At 42.4% G+C, this 17,275-nt stretch overlaps 2 protein-coding genes across 2 annotated transcripts in view; one reads left to right on the top strand and one right to left on the bottom strand.

The window, feature by feature from the left end:
* Window positions 1-71: 71 nt before the first annotated feature.
* Window positions 72-3,975, bottom strand: rec114 (REC114 meiotic recombination protein). Its single transcript, XM_047042857.1, has 5 exons — window positions 3,886-3,975; window positions 2,124-2,207; window positions 1,138-1,329; window positions 358-432; window positions 72-236 (listed from the first exon to the last, which is right to left on the bottom strand). The coding sequence occupies exons 1-5, from the start codon at window positions 3,973-3,975 to the stop codon at window positions 72-74; spliced, it is 606 nt and encodes a 201-aa protein (XP_046898813.1).
* A 2,131-nt stretch (window positions 3,976-6,106) lies between these two features.
* The window catches only part of LOC124482118 (potassium/sodium hyperpolarization-activated cyclic nucleotide-gated channel 4-like), an 18,013-nt gene continuing 6,844 nt past the window's right edge, over window positions 6,107-17,275 (top strand). The window contains exon 1 of the mRNA XM_047042484.1: window positions 6,107-6,780. Within this exon, the coding sequence (XP_046898440.1) occupies window positions 6,107-6,780 (674 nt within the window). The remainder of the gene's footprint in view (window positions 6,781-17,275) is intronic.

Raw genomic sequence — 17,275 nt, 5'->3', positions numbered from 1 at the left:
CCCACACACATAGAACATGGTACCATGTGTATTGAGCTGAGCGATCTCCCTCTGGCTGTTGTTGGCCTTCCTCAGTCCTGGAGCAATCTCCTGAGCTCTCCCTCCACCTCCTCCACAAAGGCAGGGAAGCTGGGGTCAAGCAGGCTGAGGCGCAGGAAAGGTTCCATTTCCCCGTGTGGCAGGACACAGTGGTTGTACAGCGCGGGCAGAGACAGACCGCGCTCTCCCAGGAAGTGCTAAGGCATCACATGTTGTTAATTGTCACCACAGCTAAACTGCAATGCAGTCTGCACACAATGAGCTTAATACAAACTGTCTCATTCAATTTCCAGTCAAATACATATCTGTATTGTATACCTGTGTTAGATGCTTGACAGACAGTGACCCCTGGGTGACTTCAGGCCCAAGTCCCATCGTTTCTCCTTCCAGGGTCTGTTGGCACATGGTTTAACTGAAGGCCAGTCACTTTAGAGGGAAATGCTTTTCAGAGGTTAAGAAACTAATCAATAGCACCATTAATAATTGAAAGATTTCCACCATCACAGACCTTTCATCTTCACAGCGAGCCCTTTCAGTGAGTGTGTGGCGTTTACTCAGACTTGTGTTCTTAATGTATTCCTTCATTTATTTAGCAGACGCTTTAATCCAAAGTGATGTAAAGTACAGGTGTAATTTGAATTTTCAACCTCTTAATCTCTAACCACTAAACTGTAACCATCCCTCATTTCTCTCATTTATTTGTGCTAAGGTGAAAGATTAATCTCATCCTGTGTATTACTCCACATCTTATTGTGATTAGGCCTAATGTATAATTCATCAAAGGGCCTGTGTGGTAGCAATGCCACCTCTGTACTGATGTGGATGACATGGCTGTAGATAGCACCATCTAGTGAAGACCTATAGGACACTCTTCAGCTAAACCATTTTATGGTAAGAATAGAGGTTATAGTCTTGTATTGACTGCTGCACTGAGATAATACATTTCATAATTATTTCATTTGTAAACTGATTAAAGTGGGTAAATATGAAATATTTATACAAACACCCAACACAATATTCCCAGAATAAGGTTAGGAGCATCAGATTCAGTTTGATTGAGTCATTTTTCGAGAAATCCTGTGTGGCAGATGGGGCTACCTGTTGATGAAGAGTGGTGGTCTCTGTGGGGGTTTGATTGGGAGCTGGGGAGTAACTGAGTGGAGGTGGAGCCCCCCCTTGTGAACTGACGGGCAGGTACTCCTTCAGTCTGAGCACTGCACTCCTACACTCCTCCAGTGACTCAGCTCTGCAGCTCCCACTAAACTGCATCCTCATCAGACGACTCTCCCCCTGCGTTTCAACCCACAGGTGCAGGTACAAACACACACACAAGTGAAGACACACATGTTCACATACACACACACCCACACACACACCTCAGACAGTGCCATCACCCCAAATATATCCCATCTCTTCAAATGTATGCCTGACCTCCAGATCCCAAATCATGACATCCTGCTTACTTTACAACACATCGAAGTAGGTCCTACAACACTTATTCAGGCCAGGCTATGTATCTCACTTCAGACGGACCCTTAGCAGGAAAACGGTGGAACATTGTTCACAGCTGGCGATAGGTGCCCAGACTATTCAGAATTCATGTCAGGCTCCGATCCACTTAATCTAGGCCATTTAATTACCAATTACACTGTTGTCTCAGCACATCCATCCTGCCAAAAAAAGCCACAGAGCCACAGTCTTGGCTGTGTGTACTCTGGGGAAACAATACTGCAACACCACAGGGTTTGCTGTTGTGATGAAGTCACTGTTTCTAGGATTTCCTTATCCATGAAAAGAAAAAAGAAAAGGTGGAGCAGGAAAAAAGTATACATCTTTTCTAAAAAGGTTACTGTGACAAATACACCTACTTCAATGCTTTTGAAATAGTGGTAAACTCCATATTGTTTGTTTGTAGCAAAGTCTACTGGGTGTGGCACAATAAGGGTAATGAACATAACAATAACAAATATATTTAGGTTGTTTATAATAAGGTCCACCACACAGAGCTTATTATTATTAGTTGAGCATTTTTTGTTAAAAACATATATGGCAAAGAAATGTGTAAAATATTTCACAACTCTCACCTTTACAGTCACACGGAATAATAGTGTGTCAGATTTTTGTTGTACTTTGAGGAAGCTTGGGGAATTAAGTAAGGAGAGTCCCTCCTAAAAGTAAACAAAGGCAAAGAGGTTATTCTGGCAGCAAGTACTATAAAGCATGAGTAAAATAGACACATTGGGACTCGTGTAAAACGTAGCAGAGAACCAAACTGCCGATTGGAGAGGGTTTCATCTGAAGAAAATTGTCCTGAAATTACATAATGAAGTCTGCAGAGGGCTCTGTTTCCTCAGGAACTAAATTAAACCTTGGCACCAAGCACAACATTAATCAGCACGTCTGCAGAGAGGCAGTGGTCAATCTCGATTTTTTTTATATAGTTCCTTTGCTTAAGATCATTATGAGTGTAGCTATTTTTATGATAGTGATTTTTCCATGGACGCTTAGTTTTTCATTTAAAAAGTAGACAGGCTCTTGTATGAATCAGCATTTTTGCATTTGAATGGAGTTTTGAACTGTTGTTGGTTCACTACGTATACAGAACCAACATTTTCACAAATGATGTTCAAGCTATAATGAAGTCATTATAAACATACTCCTCTGTGTGTCATTGAATCATTTTTGTGTTTGTTAATTTTGTCATGATTAACAACCAAAAAAGGCAGGAGTTACATAAGGTGCATAAGACCAACAGAAGGATTTCTAGATAATACCCAAACAAGCCAGCAGTAGTCATTTTCACAAGCATCTATTTGGCATATTGTATTACTACAACAGTGATGTCCTTGACCTTGGTTTTACAGTAACACAAGTGGTATATGGGGTTTTATTGGTAATATTTAAGATAAAATATTACAATAACAAATCAATCCAATATGCACATTAAATAAGGTTGCAACTCCAAATGAATCTCAAGCAGCACATCATTGAATGAAATTACTTTGCACCAACTCTGTTACATAAACACTGCATTTTGTAATGGTGCTTCAAGATTCAGAACAGCTTAGAATATCCTTCATCGCTGAGATATTAGGAGAGGATTAGACAGACACAATTTTTCATAGAAGCAAATGATCATATCAAGAATTGCATGACATTTGTTTAACAAGTCAGCACACTCTCTCATGACTCTTCTAGTAATTTCCTGATGCTTGTTTGGGGTTAGGCTTTCTATAGCCTATTCCTCTTCTTCCATCCAAATTCTGAGAGAATCCCCCCTATTATGTCTTCGGAGCAGGAACATGATTGCCCTGCTCTCCACCAGCACCTATACAGCTGCATTTTTATAAGGTATGATTTACATGCATTGACAGTTAAGGGATATTTCCAATAAGGGGCGGACGTCCCATTGGCCAACAGCTAGTAGAAAGACAGTGCTCAGGAGCATTAATATTGTGAGGCGACAATCTATCAGAGGCTTCTATCCTATCAAGTCAAAGCACTTCACACTCTGACTTGATTGGTTGTCTGGGCAGGTTCCCTGGCTATATAGTACAGCTGTGCCCACTCCTCTCGTTCAATGTTCCATGGTAGATGGAACAATGGGTGTAGTCACTCATCAGCAACTCATCCTGGCCTTTGTGTTGAGATACCTGACTATTCCTAACTAGTCCTCTATACCATATGCCTAGAACTCAATTCCAACACACAGGGATACTTGGACTCTACTCGCATCTTTCTCACAAGAAACACTTACATTTACTTGTTATATTCGAAAATAGATTATGGCATTGACCAACCTGTCTAAATGTGCCTTATTGCCATTGTGCTACTGCATTTGCTTACCAAAAGCTCTTGCCCCTGTGATACCAGCATGTGTCCAGATTCCACAATAGTGAGGATCAATTCATCTGCACCTTCATTTGACTCGAACATCTTTGGAGTATACCAGTGAAAATGATTATTATTTTATGATTTAACTCTTCTTTCACACACTTTTAAAGTTGTTGTTCGCTAATTGACATATAATGAGAGAAGATATATAGGCTAGACAATCTTAGCCACTTAGCACAGTAGCTTCATAGGCCTACTGTAGAGAACAGAAGCTAGCTAGCAATTTCAGAAGACTACAGTAGGCTAGCATTAGTGTTGGACTTTGATCTTAACTCAGACTTGCCTTCCAAGGATTTTTACACATGTCTTTGGATCCGAGCAAAAAACGTCCAAATCTTTTGAGCTTCCATATAGATTTCTGAGCCGTAGCCATCAAATAAGCAATCAAAAATGGCGGTGTCACTTGATATTAGCTGTTGATTTACCTTTTAAAAAAAGCCCGGGAATGACAGGAAACATTGGTGCGCGAGAGCTAGTGATAGGCTACTTTATCTCTGCTGCTATAAACCTCATCAGTTAATTGCAAGACAACCATATGGGTTAAGTACGAAATGAGAGTGGCTTTTACTTTAAATGTTTTGCAAGTTACAACAGAATTTTCGTGATGTTAACTAACACATCAGTAGGGCTTGATATATAGGACTTTTTACTGTAAGAGTGAATATCAGGTAAACTAATCTTAAATTAAACGTGGAAAATATACGGATAGATAGCCTACATAGTTTTTTAGATTAAATGTTTGGGGACCCGAGATCCCAAGAGTTTCTTAGGGGATTTCGAACCCTAGATAGGCTACACATTTTGATACTGGGTTGTGTCACAGGCTATAGGGTATGTTGCGTAGCCTCTCAGCCTATGGTCGACCCCATAGCTGATTTAACAAACTGCACTAACTTCTTATGCTGTAGAAAACATCACAGACAAGCTGCGTTTCAGGCTAGCTGAAAACCAAATTGTTCAGTTCAGAGACGGGTTTCAGCAACAGTGTTTAGCCTACTGTCAAATATAATTATTTCCCTCGGTGTTGTTTCTGAAATTAAAGAGGCTAAGATTGAGGGAAAACAGGGAATCACGTTTCATTTATTAGGCCATCCTTTTTTTGTGTGTATCTGCAGCGGTCTTATTGATTTTTTGTAATATTTTTTGATAGCCCATCGGAACCATGCAGTTACAATTGAACACATCTTGTTCTTCCACCTTAACCAGGCTCGTTCCATTTTAATGAAATCCATTCAACGCCACAAACCTGTTTGATTTGTCAAAGTCTCATGATAAATCAGCAGCTGCGTGGTTGTGAATTGGAGCACACGGGTGCACAATTACAATTAGCCTATCTCTGTAGCAGATGCTGCACGTAGCCTACCACCTATTATATGCTATCAAATTATATGCTTTGACAAACTGTGAGACATTGCATAAATATCCTGGACACGTGTGCAGCATGGGCTTTAAATACAACAAGACTGTGAGGTTATAGTGCTAACTTGAAAGGCCACGCACGTTTTAAGAATGGGAAGGAGAGCTTTACCCCTTTAACCAAAGGTGGGCTGAGCTTATTTGCTGTTCTCGCTTCTATGGCAACCCAATAGATCAGCATCATGAATATGCACAATGCTACCAAAATGCACGGGACGATAGATCGGTGATGTCAGCGGTCCTTGGAAATGTGCCCGATGTCTTCTACATAATTGCTTGGTGTTTGTTGTTTGTTTGTTGTTGTTATTATTGGCAGGGTGAATCTGGGAAAAAGAGCATCCCCCTCGACGTTCATGACCTCTTCGTCTCCTTTCGCCGCCCGTCGGCACGTCTCTGACATCATGTCATGCAAAGGTGTCTTCAACCTGTTTTCGCCACTTTTGCGCACAACGTTGGAGCCTAGCAGTGGCTAACAAGAGTGTTATGCTAAAGCGGACTGTCAAAGCTCTGCGAGGGGGCATATGCAAACTGTCAGGTAGGCAAGAGAGGAGCTTCGTCCTGTCTGTGCACCACGGCAAAGGCAGCAGTGTCATGTGTATCTGTGTGAGGCTTCCAGGGTCTCAGATTAGCTCCAGACTCTTCGTTCTCACTTACAGATAGGGAGCTCTATTGCTTCGTGGCAATAATTCTTAACAAAAACAAGCCGATTCAGGACGTCTGTTTTATTGAAATTGGTTAATTCCGTCTCAATGTCATAATGGACAGGTTGCACTCCTCCATGCGTAAAAGGCTCTACAGTTTGCCACAGCATATTGGCCAGAAAGCGTCAATCATGGGCGAAGGGGAAGACGGCGACAAGGACACCCGGAGAAAGAGTATAAGGATGAAACCTTTACCATCGCCGACCTCCGGAGGAAGCTGCAAAGGCATCGGGGAGACCAAAAGTGGGGACTCGGTGATCATGGAGACGGACATTGGGAGACCGATAAAGACCAGCTCAAACGGAGATTGTAGGAGATTTCGAGGCAGCCTCTCCTCCATCACCAGTCGGCATGTGCACGACCCAGACTCGGCGGAAGAGAGGCGTCTCATCACCGAGGGAGATGTCACCCCTAGCGAGGAGAGCCCCCCTGGAGCTATTGGCGGCGGGGCGGACCAAGGTGCGCAAGGCACCAGCGTTGGCGGTGCCCAGCATGGTTCCTCCGATCAGCAATCAGGATTCATAAAGTTGGATGGCATTGACCAAATTCTGCCGGACGACGAGAGATTGTACCAGGCTGGATTCATACATAGGCAGCTTGGGGCAATGCTGCAGCCGGGGGTCAACAAGTTCTCCCTTAGGATGTTTGGGAGTGAAAAGGCGGTGGAACGGGAGCAAGAGCGGGTTAAATCCGCTGGATTTTGGATAATTCACCCTTACAGTGATTTCAGGTAATCTACTCACTGCGCGCAAACCGGGCATTAGAGCGTCTGCGCTAATCAAGTGGCATCATACTTTGATACAGGCACTTACCCACAAGCCAAAGCTGTTGTTTTTCTTCTTGTCTTGATAGTCTCATTATCTCAGGATCATGCGTAATGCATATCATAATTATACAGAATGATACACACGTCCAATACTTCCAGTATTGTGTTCAATACTTCCAGTAGCCTAATTCCATTGTTAAACGCAGTAGCCTTTCATCTAAAACGAACGTTTAAGTGAGTGGGTATTTTTGCATTTTTGGTACTATTGTTAGTATTTCAAAATACTAAATAAAGTAATATTTATTTTCAAAAATTCTTATATGATATTCTAAAACAGTATAAAACAAGTATTACGTCAACTTAAATAATGATGTATTGAAATAAGACAAACAACTGATAATGAGATGTGACAAGGTAGTATTTTATAGGGCACACAGTATAGTTAGATGATATACTGAAACATAGTTCCACCTGTTTCTCAGGTACAGGCCTTTTGGGATGTGTCACCTTATAAAATACATACAGTAATCAATAAAAGTGCACTAGTCCGTCCTTCTCTTTTTCCTTTGACAAGGATTGTGGTCTAGCTGCTAAATGTGATCATGGATCAGCATATACATGTCTAATAGAAGATGTAATGATGTAATGAGACTACAATATTCAACATTTCTTTCTGCCATGGTGTCATTGTTTCAGTTTTGACAGTAAAACCATGTGGTGTCTGATACAAATTCTTCCCTATGTCATCTTGTAAACACTCAATGAGTTATGACAGGAAGGAATATTTAGGAACCATAATACCTTAGCTGCTCTTCCACTTTGTCCAAGAATTCTCCTTTGTTTTGACTTATTGTCGTCCGTTTTTACCTATGAACTGAATCTGTAGAAGCTAACTGTGGCAGTCCATTGGTACTCTCTCTCTCTCTCTTGGTATCTCTCACAGTCTCTCTTTCTCTATCTCTCTCTGTCTTTTTCCCTGCATGCAGCCTCCTTGCTCTTGTTATTAATTAGGCATTGCCCTTGAATGTGTCATTGGCCCATCTGATGCATCTATGGGTCTGGATTGCTCAGCAGTATGGAGATTGTCCATTATGGATGTTCCCATGAGTGGCTACAGGCCATATGTCTCCCAGAGCCCCTTTAGCCCCCCCCCCCCATGCACACACCAGACATTCAAAGATTCTTACCACTCTTCTCCCAAATATTCCCATCTCCATGAGCTAAACATTGTCCAAATTGCAGTACAATTGAAGACAAATAGTCAACATTGATCTTATCATTTTAAAGGAATTCATATTTCTTTCTTTTGAAGTTCAACTAACTATTCATATTAAGGTTATTAACTGTATTTTGTTGTGTACTGAATTGCCATATAATGTCTACTTGGATTCAGGAAAGTAGGCAGCTTTACACCATTATTTTCCATTTTTTGGAATGTTCAGCTCACAAAACAAGCAAATTGAAGAATCTATTGTACCTCTTTTTTATTACATTATTTTACAAAAAGACAATATCATAACCGCATAGTTGTATTTCGACACACACTAGCAGAACCCTAATTGCTCAACAGATATTTCCCCTGGCCTTCACATTGAATACAGTCTAATATTTGTCTTTACATTTCCTACATTTGTAGAATTAAATCATATCTCAGTTGTCACCCATCATATAAGCAGGGCTCATGTCATAGTGATGCTCAAGAAACAGAAGCAGGTGTGTCAGGCTTAGAAGGACAAGTCTGTCCACTTTGTGCTGGCTAGGCTTGGGCAGACAGAGGGAGGGAGATAAAAAGAGAGAGTGAGGCTGCCTTGAGGCCTAGGACTGTGCGTGGATACATCGAGATGGGCTCAGTAAAAAGGCAAAATACTCAAAAACACTCTGTCCTTATATAGCTGTTGTTCTTTTTAGGACTCACACATATGCACATCCTCTTATACACACACACACACCCACACACACACACACACACACACACACACAGACAAGGCTCCTTTGCATCATACGATGGTGTGCATGTCTTCGTTCGGAAAACCAGTGAGACAACACTGCTTGTGTGTGGCACCATGGGTTAGTCTGTACACATGTGTGTGTGTCCATAATCGCTTGACTGCATCTCTGCATATGTGTTTTTTATGAGTTAACAATTTACATTTTCTAGAAAGAGGCCTATTACTTTGTTTATTTTCAACGCATGTCAAAGAGACACTGCACCCTTCTCCCTCTCTGTTTTCTCGTTGCACCAACATGTTTGATAACAGGAACAGTGATGATAATTTTTGGGGTGAGGATTATTGGTATTCAGCTAGTGCTTGATAACAGATGCTGCAATCAATTATATGTTACCCCTCTCCTACCTCAATGACCATCAGCTCCTTTTCCCAATGTCAACTCATACTGCTTGAACCACAATTGGCCCCTTTTGTCCTTCCATCTTTTCCTCCTTTAACACCTTAGTCACTCTTCGGTGTCTTTCACCCGTTGAAGCCTCTGTTAGCCTCCCACCTCTCACGTTGCATCCTCTCCACTCCTCCCCATGTGGAAGCAAGCCCGTTACATGGGGTCGTCATGCTGGACACTTCCATCATGTTTCTCCCCTGCTATCAATCTCCGCTAGGACTTCCCTCCCTCGGGCCTTGCTGAACATGTCCTCTGGTCCGGTTGTCTTGCCAAGTGGCATGAGATTCAGGTTAAGCGCGTACATGCTCTGGGTGTGTGGGAGGGTATTACTATGTAACACTCTGTAATTATCTTAGTACAAAAAAGGTTTTGGTGCAAAAAGCAAATGGCTCTCAGTGTTAATGTAGGACACTTCTATCACTTGAGAAGTAAAACCACCCTGACTTCTGGCAGGTTAGTTAGGTAGTATTGTCTTCATTTCTGACACCTTGACTTTCAAACTAGCTCTTAGTATTGAACCAGTGTTTGTCATCAATTAGGCCTAGTCCAATTGAAGGACAACAATCAGTTGAAGAAGAAAGCAGTCTAAAAACACTTTAAATCAACAAACTTAAAAGTAGAATTCTTCAAAGCACCTGAAACTTTGTTCTAGACATATGAAAATTATACATGCATAAATACATTTTGGCCTAGTTATCTTAATTATATCCACAAATCCATTTGAACCCAATGTCCCAATACTTAATATAGATACATTTTCTTAAAATCCATTTTGTATGATAGATATTTAACTCATGGATACACACTGAATATCCATGTCCATTTAAATCCTTAAAAATAATTTGACAGGACATTATAAGTTAGTTTGATATAAGATCCCAGCAGGAGCTCTGCAATACTGACAAAGTATTGTATAACTATTGCAATGGACTCATATTAGTTTGCGTAGAAAGTGAGTGTTTTTGTTGTTGTTGGGGTAAATTAAACGAAGCCACATAGAGGCGTGTGATTAAAATCGAAGGCAATAAGTGAAAAGATGTCTGAAGTGAAAGTATGTAAGAAGATGAAGGAGGACCTTTAAATGGGCATGGCCGGAGACGAGCCTCTGTGATTAAACGTTTTATTTCCTTTCCTCTGCATCAAAGCCATGGTGTTTAAAATTGACATTGCGAGTACAAATTAAAGTGTCACTAGGAGTCACACAGTCATGACTAGTGTAATTCAGTGATATTTCCTCTTGTCAAGAATTGTATAACGTTGAGACGGGAGAGGAGGAGCACTTCTTCGGAGGGGAAAAGAGGGATTAAAAATTGCATCATAATACAATCTCTAGGCTCATTTCCAGATCCAAAGCCTTACAGCCTTGTTCACTTCTGAGCATGGATCTTCCTGTTGGAAAAACGTGTGCTTAGCCTGTTTGCAGGCATGTCAGTCAGTCAGCCAGCCAGCAAGTCATTCAGCCTTTCAGTCAGCAAGTCAGCAGGTCAGCTAGTGAATCCAGTCAATCAGCCAGTCAGTCAGCCAGCCAGGCCACCAGTTATCTTATCATCAAGACAACCCTTCAGCTAGCCAGTCAACTGGCTAGCCAGTATTTTAGTAAGTAGGTCTACCAACCAGTCAGCCAGCCAGCCAGTTTTTAGTCACACCACCAAGCAGACAAGGCCAGAGGTAATTGATGTGTGATCTGTGTAGGCTGGAACAGTGAGAGATTGGACAAGGTTAATGACAGGTGATGCAGCATGGGCAGCAAAACGATGTTCACAAATCTTCAAGTACCTTTTAATTATCTAGTGATTCAGCGCTTGGAGGACACATCTGAGGTTGTTCTTTATTCCACCACATCCCCAAGGTGGAGCGAGAATTGAAAATACATTTAACATTTCAACTTGTCTTTGTAAAAAAAAGGTTAAATTAAACGCTGTTGTTCTTCAGGAAATTCTGCTGCCAACACAATCAGAAAGAGAGGTTAGACTGCCCTGCCTGAGTCTGTCAATGAGCTTCGATCTCTCAAACTGGAAAATCATAACCAGCGTAGTCTCCCAAAAGAGCAGTATAAAAAATGCCTTTCTAAAAAGACATATTTCCCCCCTCTCCCCCTATACCTTTCCAGTGGAATATATTAAACAGAAGTAGAGCAGTTGAGAAGACAAAAAGCACATTGAGCTTTTATCTAATTCAATGGACAAAGTAGGACTTTTATTCGGAATTCTAATGGACTTGGCGCTTGGTGCATAGCACAGTTCCTGCTAGTTAAGCTTGCTTCAGGCCCCACTGATGAGATGCCTAGCATATTAATCCTATGGATTCCCTATATGCGATACGGATGACATGATAAATTATTTCTAAAACCTATACTGTATACAGTACGTGTGGTAGTGACAATGTCTTAAGTCGGAAAATGCAGCATTTAGAGGTTACAGGCCACTGATGAAATAAAGAAGGCATTAGCCACCTGGTTCTTTATTTATGTTCAAGACTTTGCTGCATTTGTCAAATGCAATGTAGAAAACGGTAGTTGACTACAAAGTAGATGACTTTTGGTTGAGTTATTTAATGTACAGTGACAATGCACAGTTGATTTTAGTCCGTTAACAGTTGTGACAGGCTAGAATTTTCCTGTCAGAAAACTGCCGTTGGATGACAAACCACCCAGGACCCTACTGCACACTGTAGAACTGTCCCTCATCTAGGCCAAACACACACTGCCGACTAGACTAGCTCTTCACATCTCAGGTATGGTGGGAGGAGTAGCAGATTCGATGACAGTGTTCACTGTCTTTTCAGTCAGCTTGATTACAGTTGATTCGAGGGTGCGTTTTCGTATTGATTTGTTTGGGTCTCACGGGACCTGTAGCTTGACATTGGTTGATTTATTGAAAACGAGCCGGCAGTGATGGAGCAGGTCTATAGATGTGATGCGGGGGGTGTGGGGGGGGGGTGTTGTCTAAGCCTACCTCCTACCCCTGTGTCTGCCCCTGGTCCTGTCTCTTACTCCGCTATACTCTTCCAATCTCTGAAGCACCCCGCCTCCAGAATCATGCTGCTCTTAGGTTGTTGCTCTCTGTTAAATGAATCAGCTTTTAAATGAGTGGAGGTAAAGCAGAGGATTACCAGGTGCTCCGGCCGAGGCCCTGGAAGTGGGGTAATCAGAAGTGGGGCTGTCGTGCATATCCACCAGCATTACAGCCTCACAGCATAAGAGATTATTACAGTACAATTTATTTAATGGAGGGAGGCTAGGGATGGCCGAGGGTGGTTTGTAAAGTGTGGAGGCGGGGCTGGGGTAAGGTGGGTGGGGCTGGGGTATGGGTGCTGGCGGGGATGTAGAGTGATTGAAATGTGCCATGTAACCTCCGCACACTTGCTTGGGGCAGCTTTAAACCCCGGCATGCAGAAACGTACGGCAGCTAGTGGATGGATGTCTTATGTGTCAGTGTTAGTTTTTTTTTGTTCTGGTGATGCAATTTAGCTTCTGACTATTTTACAGAACCAAATGTTAACCTTGGCACAGGGATGGTAATCTGTGAGGAGTTGAGATTAAATTGAGTGATAGGAAATATACATTTACTAAATGGGGAAAGAGCCGGCTTCGGGCAGCTCCCCGATACGGCTGTCGGCTGATGTACTGTACGACATTATGGGAGTATCTTTAAAAAATTTTGGTCACCTGGCAAATGCAAACCTTGTATGCCCTTCCAGAACGTCCTCCAAAACATCAATTTATAATCTCTCCAGGTGGAAACACAACCCCGGTCACAGTACACATCCATTCTTACGTTTCTTTTTTTCATCCCATTTTTCCTACCTTCTTCTGTATCAAATGTGTTTGTTTTAGACAACTATAGACAACTATGATCATTGTGTGTCGGGTCAGAGGTAAATATGTCAGTTTCAGTTATCACACGAGGATGTGAATAAGAAAATGGCCTTCCTCCACCCAAATTCATCCACCCTGAGTGCAGCCTGGGGTCTAGGCTCCAGCTTCTGTTGTGACATTTAGGTGACCTAGAGCTCTGTGGGCCTTTTGCAGACTGATGCACATACCCTCGCCTGGTCTCTGACACGGACCCAGGGAAACAGTGAATAATAAAATGAAACGATAAATAAACCATGGGCAACTGACCTTCCCATCGGATTTACTGCTCAGAATACATGTTTAAGCAGAACATGTGGCAACAAATTACATTAAAGGCACATTAACCACCATGTGTTGTTACAGGTATTGCTATGTGGGTACATAGTAGATGATTAAACCCTAGTTTGTAAAGTACATGTAAATTGTTGCTGACTAAGTCTTTTTCTGTTTTTCCGAAAGGAATTATTAGTAGCATTGGAATTATAGCTGCCTTTGTGATGCTGTTAATCTGGGGATATGGTGGCTGCCTTGTGAAAGAGAGACCTTTCAGAACAGGGATTAAACTCAACTGATTCTTAATCTTGAGTTTCACCTCAGCACTATATTTTTATCTGGAGCTTGACAGGCGCTCAGAGTCAGTTGAAAAGCTAATTGTAATCATGGTGGAAAATAGTCTCTGTTGTGAAATAGATTTATTTACTTATTTGTTATCTCAGTGAGATAGCCTATATACAAAAGGTTAGATTCCTTTGAGTGTCTGGTGGGAAATTAGCCTGCAGAGTCACAAGCCACATCCACCCTTTCGGTAGGTAGTTTAGTTCCCGTCGGTCTCCTTGAGGTACAGTGAAAGGATGACTCCCATCGTCTTTTCTCAAGAAGCACACAACTTACATTACTGTTGTAAATATCCAGCCACGGAGAATGATTGGATGCCAGGCCTGGCCAGGAAGCAGCCCCCCCCTCCCTTCATCCCCATGGTCTGCATCAGGAGTAGGGAGACGACACTGCACACAGTGGGGCTCCCCCGCAGCCTCCTCTTCAGTCCCAGAGGAGGTCCAGCTGCTTGCACCATAAAGAGGCCTGTCTGTGTGGCTGCCATGGTTCACGGCAAGTACTTCCCCCCAATCAATGTGTTTGGCTTTCTTTCGCAACACGCCGGGCATCTTATCGACAAATGGCTGGAATAAGGGAAATACAGTGGTTGGGAGAGGGATCATTTATTAAAAAAAAAGAAAAATGTTCCTCCTCTCCAATCAGGAGACTCCCCATTTCTACTCAGCATCCATCTCTGAAGACTGGTTGTCCTTTCTCTCCCTTTAGCTTTGTAATTGTCATTCAGATCAATTTTGCTGCACATTTACTTAACCTTTATCCCGGGACATAGGTCAGGTCTTGCACATGACCCCGGAAAATTGTACTTGTGTCTTTCCACAAGATATTGTACACATACCAATACAGTGTTTGAATGAGTTTAAGTCAATTGCTGTCCTTATTTAGCACCTACACTAAAGAAATAAACAAGATAAATCTGTTCCTGTTTGGTTTAACTGACAGATAAGCTTCTGGTTTTGCCTTCTCTTGTGCCAGAGCAAAAACCAGATCAGCTCTGCATCCCGTCCTACTTAATTTTTTTTCTTCTTCATTTTATGTTTTTTATGTCTGTTTTTTTATGTTTTCCATAAACTGCTTTTAAGAGGCATTAATCTTGGTTGCGCTTTGTGCCTTCCCTTCCCCATGTTCCCTTTTTTTGGAAGGATGTTGGGGTCGCTGAAATGTGATTTTTTGCCGGTCTGTGAGCATCAGGGGCTCAGTGTGTGAGAGGAGACGGGAGATTAAGTGTTCCTTTATCCTCTGGGCAGAATACAAGGAGATAGATTCTTCCTCTCACTTTTTTCTCCGTCCTTCTCCCTTTCTCGTTCTCCCCTCAACCTTTCTCTCTCACAATCATTTGTTTCACACCCTCTCGTTTCTTTTCTTCTCTTTTCTTTTCTCACCCTCGCTGTCTCTTTCTTTACCCCCCCTCTCCCTCTCCATCCTCTCCTGTATCTCTACCTGTCACATATTCTCTCTCTCTCTCTCTCTCTCTCTCTCTCTCTCTCTCTCTCTCTCTTTCACTGACCCTGGATCAACATTTCGAGGATGGATAGAAAGCTTTTCATTCTCTCTGCCCCATTTGCTGATGACATCACCTGGTTGGAACATATAATGGCAGGTCCAGGGCTGGTGAGGACAGGGGGGCGGGTGGGTTAGGTAGTACACTGGGACTGGGACTGGCTAATATAGGCATTACATTAGGTTAGCTCTCTCCGTCTGGTAAGAGACAGCGGCTCTCTCAATCTCATTCCTCTCCAACTGTGAGTGTATGGTTGTGTGTGAGTATGTCCGTGCTTGCATGTGTGCAATATGTGTGCTTGCATGTGTGTGTGTCATGTGTATAAGGGGGTCACTGGGCTGTGTTCTCTCTCACACACTCATCGGCTGCCTGATATGAGACCCTAGAAATGACACTAAGGGCCTCCTGGCAGATAACAAGGCATCATGATAAAACATGGATGCAATTAGGGTTGAAATGGCAGGAAGATACTGGTGCACATGGTGGTGCTGATGGAGACACACTGACTGGAGAACTTCCTGTGCTTTCCTCTAGAGTAGATGTGTGCGAGTGTTTGTCTTTGGATCTGAATGGTTCTGATTATGCGTATGTTTTGATTGTGTGTAAGTGAATGCATGTATGTATTTGATTTATTTTACATTTCTGACTGTGTGTGTGTGTTTGTATGGCACACACCAGTCTTCTAATTTCCTTCCCTCCCCCCCTCACCCCAACTGGTATGGAGGGCAGACTTAGTTGCTGACTATGGAGTATCCTTGCAGAGTCTTTAATTCCCCCCGAGCACGGAGCTAACGGGCTGTGCTCTGTGGAGCTGTGAAGGACTCAGTGGGCCAGGGGGACAAGGACAGGGACAGTGTGCCTCCCCACTGATGGCGCCAGCAGCACCTCCACAGGACACCAAAAGAAACGTGCCAGGAAGCCTACTGATGGGGAGAAGATTCACTCTCTCCTGATGTTGCACTCCTCGCCGTTTTCTCTCTGTCTCTGCTTCTGTACCACTTTTCTTGTCTCTCTATAATTGTTTCTTTCTTTACTTCTACCCCTGCCCCTCTTGTCTTCTGTACTTCTGCCTCTTTTCTTCCTCTTATCACTTCTGTCCCTCTTCGGTTTTCCTCTTCTCTCTCCCTCTGTCTTTCTCCCTCTACTTGTCCTACACCATCTTCTCCATCTCTCTAACAGTAATTCCCAAAAGCTATCCTTACTTGCACTGTTGATTTTGTAAATCTGCTGTCTGATTAGCAATAAGCTAAGATGCAGAGATTTGAAAGGATAGGGTTAGGTTTAAAAAAAGGTTTTATAGTCTTGGCAGCAATTGTTATATTTCACTGTTGATTGGATTGATGCAACGGTGGAAACGGTGAATTCATGAGTGGAGAATAATTTGTGATAAGCAGGTCTGGATTCATCTGGGACTGCGAGATAGTGGAACTTCTATAACGGAGCCATCATACCAAGCTCACATTTAACTTTTATAGTTTACATACTGTATGTTATGTCACTGGAACTTTCCCAGTTTACACATGCAAATGTACTTGGTCCTTCTGTGATCTCCTAGCTAGAGATTGGACAGTGACACAGATCTAAAGTGACTTTCTAATGTGTCTTTTAGAAAGCATCGTCCAGCATCTAATGCCCTGCAGTTTTATCACTAGGTTTCAGGTCACCTTGTCTACAGAATGTGACCTGTGATATGCGACTGCATTAGACAACACAGAGAGGGTCATAGTCTGGGGTCAAACATCTCTCTGGTAGCCTTTACCGACAGTTACTTAAGATAGCCCTCCAGACGGTAGCCTTAGCTAACCCTAACTCTAAATTATAGACAGTCCAGCTCTGAACAGATGTGAGTCCAGCTCTTTTTAGCTCTCCTGTGTTGAATAACACAACACTATTCTGGGCTGGTTCATCTAAATGGAAATCACGACCTCAGTCCCCACCTACCCATAGTCCACATGTATTATACATATATTTGTGTATGGAACGGCTATTGATACAGGTGTTAAAAATGAAAAAGCTTATTCAAAAACGGGTTACAGTTTGGGTTAGTGTTTGGTTTTGGGTCATTTCTGTAGAAGGTCAAATGCAAACAACCG

This window comes from Hypomesus transpacificus, chromosome 19 (assembly GCF_021917145.1).
Source record: "Hypomesus transpacificus isolate Combined female chromosome 19, fHypTra1, whole genome shotgun sequence".
Lineage (NCBI taxonomy): Eukaryota > Metazoa > Chordata > Actinopteri > Osmeriformes > Osmeridae > Hypomesus > Hypomesus transpacificus.
Note: the sequence above shows the minus strand (reverse complement) of the source record. Positions and strands in the feature narration are given on the sequence as shown.

Bases quoted from the DNA above. Each gene is read 5' to 3' on its own strand.
- rec114 (XM_047042857.1), bottom strand. From the start codon at position 3,975: ATGTTCGAGTCAAATGAAGGTGCAGATGAATTGATCCTCACTATTGTG. The intron at 2,208-3,885 runs GTAAGCAAATGC...GTTTACTTTTAG, and splicing joins CACAGGGGCAAGAGCTTTTG to GAGGGACTCTCCTTACTTAA. The intron at 237-357 runs GTATACAATACA...GTGATGCCTTAG, and splicing joins CTGTCAAGCATCTAACACAG to CACTTCCTGGGAGAGCGCGG.